The sequence below is a fragment of the Calidris pugnax genome, unplaced genomic scaffold, assembly GCF_001431845.1.
Source record: "Calidris pugnax isolate Ruff unplaced genomic scaffold, ASM143184v1 scaffold91, whole genome shotgun sequence".
Taxonomy (NCBI): domain Eukaryota; kingdom Metazoa; phylum Chordata; class Aves; order Charadriiformes; family Scolopacidae; genus Calidris; species Calidris pugnax.
The window spans coordinates 841,889-850,551 of record NW_015090898.1 but is presented as its reverse complement, the minus strand read 5'-3'; the positions used below and the strand labels follow the sequence as shown (position 1 = coordinate 850,551).

Here is an 8,663-nt window from a genome sequence, read left to right as displayed (position 1 = left end):
GGGCGGGAAGCGGCGGCCGCCATGAGCGGGACGGTGCTGGCCGGGACGCCCATCGCCGTGGATTTCTGGAGCGTGAGGCGAGCGGGCGGCGCCCGGCTCTTCTTCCTGTCGCACCTGCACTCGGACCACACGGCGGGGCTCTCCAGCACCTGGAGCCGCCCCCTCTACTGCTCCCCGCTCACCGCCCGCCTCCTGCACCGCCGCCTCCAGGTACGTGTCCCCGGTCCCCCTCAGCCCCTCACGGCCCCCACCGCCCCCGCCCGGCCTCACCGCCCGGTCCCGCAGGTGCCGACGCGCTGGATCCGGCCGCTGGAGGTTGGTCAGAGCCACGTGGTGGGCGAGGAGGTGACGGTGACGCTGCTCGACTCCAACCACTGCCCCGGCTCCGTCATGTTCCTCTTCGAGGGTGCCTTTGGCACCATCCTCTACACAGGTACAGCCGGGCCCCTGCGGTGCCGCCACCACTGCTCCTGCCTGCCCTGACACCCCTCTCCTTGCAGGGGACTTCCGCTATGCCAGCGCCATGCGGGGAGAGCCGGCGCTGCGGGGCCGCCACATCGACCGCCTCTACCTGGACAACACGCACTGCCACCCGCAGCGGCCCCTGCCCTCGCGGCAGCACGCCACGCGCCAGGCCGCCCGCCTCATCCGTGCCCACCCGCGACACCACGTCGTTATCGGTGAGTGCTGCCCTCACGCCGCCCTGCACCCGCCATCCCCGCCCTGCCCGGGCCGGGGCTCAACCCCGCGCTGCTGCCGCCGCCGCTCTCCCCGCAGGTGTGTACAGCCTGGGGAAGGAGGCGCTGCTGGTGGACCTGGCCCGGGAGTTCCGCACCTGGGTGGTGGTGAGCCCCTGGCGCCTGGAGCAGATGAGGCTGCTGGAGCTGCCCGATGTCTTCACCGACGAGGAAGGGGCCGGCTGGATCCGTGCCGTGGATGTCGCCGAGATCCGCTGGGATACCCTCGTCAGCTGGAACATGCTGCGCCCCACCATCGCTATCATCCCTACCGGCAGGCCCGTGAAGGTCACCCACCCCAACATCCACCTCATTCCATACTCGGACCACTCCTCCTTTTCGGAGCTGTGCGAGTTTGTGGAGTGGCTGAAGCCCTGCTCGGTCATTCCAATCGTGAGGGGCGGTGTGTGCCAGGCTTACTTTCAGAACTACCTAAGTTCTGCCCCCCAAGCACTTCCTGACCTCAAAATGCCGAAGCCCACGCAAGAGTCTGCGCAGCAGCAGAGCAGAGGGAAGGGGCAGGACCCCGCGTGTCTCTTGAAAAGAGCTGCCCGCCGTTCTGCGCCCCGAGGAGTTGTTTATGAGTCCCCAGAGAAATACACTGAGGAATCTGAAGACTCCACGGGTGTTAAGGCTCCTCAGCAGAACAAGTGTGAGTCAGCCTTCTGCTGGAAAGGAGGCTGTGCCTGTCACACGGGCAAGGAGAAGGGGGAGGCAGAGAGTGGAGAACAGCCAGGGGTGGCAGGAGCAGCTGGTGCTGCCAGCCAGACACCTCTCTCTGACCAACACGTCCCAACTGGGTTTGCAGAGCAGTATTTACTGACTCCCTTAAATGTCCTAAAGCAGAATTCCTCACAGAAATTTGACAGGCTGGTAGAAGACTTCTTTAGGAGGGGAGAAGCATCCTGAAAAATGGGAGACTTGACAGCGGTGATGGAGAGGTCTTACCGCCACATCCCATGCTCTGTGCTCAAGTTTTCCACCAGGAAAGAGGAGCTCAGCTATGGGGCTCTTCTTTCTTTACCTCTTATTAGAGGACAAGGAGGGAACTGTAACAAATTAGATTTTTATTTTAATGTATTTATTTTTATATCTCTGTTTACATCTGCTGGGTCTCCACACTACACTCGGGCAGTGCGGTCCCGCTGCGTGTGCCTTGTATCTGCTTCTTGCAGTGACTTACCTGTCTCCTGTGGCAAAAGATGCTGCCTGGATCTGAGCAGCAGAGGGTGTGAGCTGCCTGCAGCTGAGGTAATTAGTGGGGATGAAGGAAGCAAGAAAGGGGGAACCTGAGAGCTCCAAAGGTTCTTCTTTCTGCAGGTCTGTAGTGCTTCATTGACAATGAGCGGTTCACTCTAAGATGCATTATGAATATTTATATATTAAGGTCTATTTTAAAAATGCTGCTTGAAGAAATCTAGAAAATGAGTGCCTCTAAGTCTATTAATCTATTTTCTATCTATTTATCTAATAATACCTCCAGACAACAGTGCTTTTGTATCCAGCCAACTACAGCTGGATGCAGTTCTGTTCTTCTGAAAGCACCATTTTAATGTTAATTGTCATTGCTTTTTCAGGTTACTGGCTGGAAAAAATAGGAATTGTCTGGGTTCCTGAGTTCTAGGCTTTCCGGAATGGGTTACCAGATTCTCTGCACTCAGGTCTGCACGTCTGAATTCTGCTTGAGTGCAAAGAGCTTCTGGTAATGTTCTGCTGGGCCCACCCCACCGCCTTCCCACCCACTGCCCACTCTTGTCCCGTGGTGACAAATGGGATGGAAGGTAATGAAATGTCTGTTTAGTGGTGTAAAGTGCTTGGGCTGTGCAGCATTGTTTGGGAGGATGTGCTGTGGCTGAACACCAGAGGTGGCTGTGTTCTTAGAGGTCAGGCACGGCTGGGGTCCGCGCTGTGACGAGCCAGTGGGTGCCCAGGGTGGAGCCTGGAGTCATCCGTGCCAAACAGCACTAGCAGCCTTGCACTCTGGCTCCCCGTGGGGTGAAGGGGAAATGGTCACTAAGCACTTTCCTGGAACAACAAACCAGTTCCTCAGCTTGGTCTAACCTCTTTCTCGTTACTTTCAACACAAAATGTTTCATGGGATGTTGACCAGGATCAGAGTTTCTCCTGAATGTCGTGTCCTGCCAGGTCTCTCCACAACCAGCTGGATGAACTCCCTGAATCAGGTCAGAAAAGGGGGTGTTTGCTCTTTGGGTAACGCTCGGGCTTGTGGAGAGCAAAGGTGCCTGTAGATGCAGCAGCCACGCCTGGGAAAAACAAGGCTGTGCTGAACAGTAATCGTGATGACAGCCAGAGCGGGCATGTTTGGAAAGCTGTTTGGCAAACAGGAGCCTGATCTCCCAGCTCTGGGCCTTCCCAGGCCCTGCAGCATTTATCACTGTAAATTAAGCAGTGCCTGTGGCGGGGGCTGCCTGCGGACCCTGCTGCTGGGGGGACGTGGGGAGGGAGGGAGAAGTGTTCTGTGAAACTTCTGAAGGGGCAGCAAGGGCAGCTCAAGCTTCTTGCTGCTGTCTGGATGGCCCCGTCTCTTGGAGGTTTCTGTTTGGATTATTTGCTGATGAGAACTCAGCTGCAGAGCTCCATCAGGTCAGTGTGAGCGGAGGGACCTGCTTCTTTAACATCTGAGACTGCCAGGGAAGTAATGGTGCTGTGCTTGTAGTGTTTTGTCTGCTGCTGGCTGCCTTGGGGACGCAGGCTGTTATTTAAGTATTGTTGAAATTTAAGTGACTCACTTGACAGGCGAGTGCCTGAGCTCCCGGATTCCTCGTCCTGCTCTCCCCTGCAGCCTCTCCACTGCTCGGGAGGAATGTCTGCCTTCTGAGTCACTGCTCCATTTTGGTGTGTTGCAAATCTGGTGCGTTTCACTGCTGATGGTTTGTGGCATCCAGCCTTCCCTCTCTTATTCTTATTAACCATTATCAATCATTTATTCAAGTAAACGAAGTAGAGAGCCTCCTGGTGAACCTCTGGGCAAAATGGAGTTGTAAATAGTAATCCTTTACAGAGGCAACTGATGTTTAGAGAACACAAAAAGTGAATCTTGCAGAGACTTCTGAAGCTGGGATCTGCACCCCATTTCTGAATGCCTAGTTAAAACTGCAGAAGAAATGCTGGCTTCTGTTACTAGAGCCTAAAGGGTAATTCCCGCCACTTCAGAAAGAAATTATCCAAATCATATCGCGCCAAGGAAACCTCAAATCTCCATGGTTTTCCAAGGCAACAGAAATGGGAGAGACTTGGCCAACAGTCAGCATGTTGAAGACCTTTGCCTCAGCGCAACAGGTGCATGAGGTGTTTCAGAGTGCCACATTTCCTCCCTCTCTTGGGTCTTAAAATACTACTTTTGTGTGTTATTGTAAAATCCTTGAAAACAAAACGTGGCCTTGTGGGGAAATCTGGCAATATAGTATTGGTGAGCTCTGAGGTTTTGGAAAATCCTTCGGCTTCCCCCGAAGTCTTGGGGCAGTAAAGAGCTGGCCTCTTACAGCCTTGTTCTACCTCATGTTTGCTACAGCTCCTCACCATCACTGGTGGGAGCAAAGCACCCCCGTGGCAGCAGTGCTGGCAGCAGCATGTTCAGCCCCTGGTGTAGGTGACACCCCAGCTCCCTGTGAGCCAGGCTGGTGGCAGGAAAAGGGGAAACTTTGGAGGCAAAGTGTTACCTTGAGCCTGGGCTATCGAAGGGCTACGTGCTTAGAAAGTTAAACTTCTCCCAGCAGGGGAAAAACACCAGTGCTCAGACCAAAGCCTTCCCAAATCTCTAGCCACAGAGCGTGCCTGAGCTGCTTATCTCTGTTCCACAGCTGGGAACCCAGCCCCAACGAAACAACTCACCCGTGGCCTCACGGAGCAGCAAGGAGGGAGCCGAGTTCCTTTTGGCAGGTTCTTAGCTCTGTTTTAACAAGCTGCCATCAAATTGCCAGCATGTGGTGAGGGCAGGGCAGGTTGTTCTGGGAGCAGGGCTGCCTGTTGAGCTCCTTCCATGCAGGTGCCTGCAAAAATTCAGTGGCCATACTGGGAACCAGCCCAGTTGGCTCTCTCTTCTCTGAAAGAGTAGAAAACCATGAAAGGGGGGTGCTGTGGAGAGGAGGAGGACTCCGTAGGTTTAGTTGCTGCCAAGAGACTGTTTGCTGAGCTCGTGAGCTCCACAGCAAAGAAGCGTGTGCTGTGGGTCCGTGGGGTGCCCCCCGCAGCGCTCGGCTCCGCCGCGTTTCATAGACTCATAGAATTGCCCAGGCCGGAAGGGACCTCCAAAGGCCATCTAGTCCGACCCCCCCGCAGTCAGCAGGGACACCCCCAACTAGACCAGGTTGCCCAGGGCCTCGTCGAGCCTCTCCTTGAATATCTCCAGGGAAGGGGCCTCAACCACCTCCCTGGGCAACCTGTTCCAGTGCTCCACCACCCTCACAGTGAAGAACCCTCTCCTCATCTCCAGTCTAAATCTGTTCTCCTCCAGCTTGAAGCCATTTCCTGTCTTTTAGAATTTAAGTCAGGGTCACCTTTTAGCAATTGAAACAGAGGGTGCAGATCTTGTGTGGTGATACCCAGAAAAGGTCTGAGCCAGTTTATAGTTCCCAACAATTTTTGCAGATCATTCAGAGTCTTTATTTGTAATACCAGTTGCAGTGCTTGTGGCTGGATAGTGTGAGTTGTAATCTTACATCCTAGGTATTTCCAGGGTGGTTCACGTTGGACCTTTTCCTCAGCTATCTGCAAGCCTGTTTCTTGGACAGCAAGGAGGACTTGGCAGACGACTATCTGCAGGTCTTTGTCCTTTTCAGCAGCTATAAGTATGTCGTCCATGTAATGATAAATTATAACATGAGGGTTTGCATTTCGGACAGGTTGTAAAGCATTTGCTACAGTTAATTGGCAGATAGTTGGGCTATTTAGCATACCTTGTGGCAACACGGTCCAATGATATCGTCGTGTGGGCTGTTCCTGATTGACAGCTGGTACAGAGAATGCAAACCGTGGTGCATCCTTTGGGTGGAGAGGAATAGCAAAAAAGCAGTCTTTGAGATCAATGATGGCTATTGGCCAATTTTGAGGCAGCATAGAAGGTGAAGGAAGACCAGGCTGTAGCGCACCCATGGGCTCAATGACTGCATTTATTGCTCTAAGATCATGTAACAATCGCCATTTGCCACTTTTTTTAGGTATTACAAACACAGGAGTGTTCCACGGGCTGGTGGTAGGCACAATGTGACCAGCGGCCAATTGTTCTTGTACTAAGTCATGCAAATGCAGCAGTTTATCCTTTTTCAGGGGCCATTGATCTACCCAAACAGGTTTTTCTGATTTCCATGTCAATGAAAGGGTCTGCTGCTTGTCAATAGCCCCTATTGAAAATTTGTTTTCAGGAAGATTCCCCATTGGCTTAGCAAGTCTCGGCCCCATAACGTACAAGGCACTGGGAGGACGTAAGGAGCTGCTTGTGCAACCCGACCATCAGGTCCCTTGAAAGTTAGTATCTTTGCACTTTGTTTGGGTTTCTGAAGACCTCCTACCCCCACAATTCAGCGCTAGTCTGAATTGGTCAAAGGTTGGGCAATGACTCCGCTTAAGGCGTTGATCCATTCCTGCTGCTCCAGGTCGTTGTCACACATAAACACAAACACTCTCTCTGGTGTGACCACAGTGATCGCTGGTTTCGTCTTCTCCACCCGGACTCCCTCGGGGAAGCCAGCTCGCACTTTGTATCCCTCATCCATCGTTCCAATAAAAACCTGGCCCTGTGCAAACGCATCCAGCGGATCTTTAAAGTACAGCAGGGTCCTTTTTTGGGAGTCCAGGGAGAACCAGCGCTCCTGAAAGGTCTCCGTTAGTTTTGGTCCAGTTTTCTCCATATATCCTTCTTTGACGTAACTTCTTGTGATCCTGGGTATGAGCTCAGTCTCAGGGAGAGCTGGGAAGGATGTTCTGAGATAATAGTAATGTGCTGCTCAAATGGCATTGAACCAGTCAACGAGCTCCTGTCCACTTTCATGATAGACAAAAAGGTTCCTTGTTTGACCATCTGCATTGTATGTGATCTGCAGCCCATAAGCGTGTTGCGTTTTCTGTGTCTGTTCTTTTTGACATTTGTCCCACACACCGTGACAACCATTCAAAAGGGTTAGGTTATTCCCCACTGCCTCTGCCTTTTCATTATCAAAAGGAGGTAGATTAGGGTCTGGGTCTGGGTCTGTCCGCCCAGGATCGAAGGACTCTCCTGAGAGACTCTCCTCTGCACCGCAGGTGTTGTCTGCGGTGGCGGTGGCGGGGCAGAAGGACTCGTTAGGCTCTCCTCAGAGGTCTTTTCTGTCTCTTTGTGGAGCTCTGCTAGGGCTGCAGATACCACCCGCCACACTACTAAGTGTTGAGCTGCAGCTTGATCTATCCCTGCTGCCGCGTCCCAAAGCTTTTCACCAATTTGCTCCCACACCTCTTTGTCAAGGGTGCCGGTCTCAGGATAGCCTGGAACATTTTTTCGTACCCAGTCTAAGAAAGTTATTAAGGACAGGGTAGGTACAGATCGGTTTTGAGCTTTTAAAATACACTGTAATACTTCTAGATCCCTTTGCTGCTCTGTGGGCAGTGTGCTGCCCTGCTCCTCTCTCAGCAGAGTGTTCCCCATTGTTCCCGATCGCTCACCTCTGTCCTGCAGAAGGCGATGAGCCGGCGGTGAAGAAATCCTGGAGGCAATCCCTGGTTCCATCGGGCTACGCTACTGCTCCGGACGGCTTTTCCGTCCCCTGATTAATGCCCCACGTTGGGCGCCATTTGTAGCATATGGAGGCACGGACCCCGGTCGGTGATACAACCAGAATCCTTTATTATAACTAACAGGCAGCTTATATAGTATCAGTGTCTATTCTTTCCCAACACTCCCCTGCAACCCCCAACTGCCAGGCAGGTGGAATTCCCCTCCACCAGTCAGGGGAGCCAGGCATTGTTTACAGGTCCTGTTTACAGGTCCGGAGATGCTTATGGGCCATCTTCTGCCATTGTTCCTGCTTCTTCTCCTGGTCTCTGCTTCTTCCACAATCCTGTTAACCCCTTGTTCTCCCACAATTTCCCCTCGTCCTGTCACTGCAGGCCTTTCTAAACAGGTTCTCCCCAGCCTTCCTGTAGGCTCCCTTCAGGTACTGGAAGGCTGTTTCCAGCCCTGCTGCCCACACTGCGAGGCTGCAGCCCCGTTCCTGGCTGCGGAGCTGCCATCCCCTCCTCAGCACCCGCTCGTCCTAGTGTTGTGTAACGGGGGAATCTTCATCAACAAGAAAACTAACTCAATGAGTTCACATCATTTCCTTTGGGGTCTCTGCCTGTAACGGGCTGACTGTAGTTAAACTGTGGATTGTGAGATTGAGATATTTTGATTATTTTTTTTTATTGTATCTTTTTTTCCACTGCTCATCTGGACGCAAACGACCAGCTTTGAGTCCTTGTTAAAAGGTGCGAGTTCATACTCGTTGTCCTGCTGTCCCTGTGAGAAGTGTGAGTTCATACTCGTTGTGCTGCTGTTCCTGTGAGAATAAATATGAAGTTGTGAAAGTTTCTGAGATTTTTAGTAAGCGTGTTTGTCAACATTTCAAAGTAAGAAGGAAACCAAGGGTGGCCTTTTGGCTGCGGAAGAGGCTGCAATAAAGCACCTAGATGCGGGGCTCCCCCCCCAGCCTCTGCGCCCCCGCCCCGCGCCCGTTTGCTGGTTACCGGCCCGCGGGACGCCGGTTGCTGGAACGCCGGTTGCTGGAGCGCCTCCCGGGTACCGGCAGGGAAGGGGCCGTTGTCTCCCTCCTTCAGCCGCTTCCGCCGCCGCCGCCCGCCCCCTTCCGCCTCACGGCGGCGACGCGCGCGCGGTCACGTGGGCGGGCTCGGCGCTCGGCCCGCCTGGCCGGCTCGGGGCTCGGCTGGCTCAGTCTGGCG

The 8,663-nt window shown here is 53.5% G+C and overlaps 2 protein-coding genes and 1 pseudogene across 2 annotated transcripts in view; 2 read left to right on the top strand and 1 right to left on the bottom strand.

Annotated features, from left to right (window-relative positions):
- Positions 1-21: 21 nt before the first annotated feature.
- DCLRE1B (DNA cross-link repair 1B) lies at positions 22-2,679 on the top strand. Its single transcript, XM_014948496.1, has 5 exons — positions 22-210; positions 286-433; positions 501-680; positions 778-1,988; positions 2,315-2,679. Exons 1-4 carry the CDS (start codon positions 22-24, stop codon positions 1,644-1,646), a joined length of 1,386 nt encoding a protein of 461 aa, XP_014803982.1. The 3' UTR covers positions 1,647-1,988; positions 2,315-2,679.
- Positions 2,680-2,747: 68 nt separating this feature from the next.
- Positions 2,748-8,663, top strand: part of HIPK1 (homeodomain interacting protein kinase 1) — a 34,298-nt gene continuing 28,382 nt past the window's right edge. Inside the window, exon 1 of the mRNA XM_014948499.1 lies at positions 2,748-2,920. Within this exon, the coding sequence (XP_014803985.1) occupies positions 2,866-2,920 (55 nt within the window). The 5' untranslated portion in view covers positions 2,748-2,865. The remainder of the gene's footprint in view (positions 2,921-8,663) is intronic.
- On the bottom strand, positions 6,281-7,455 carry LOC106891719 (annotated as a pseudogene).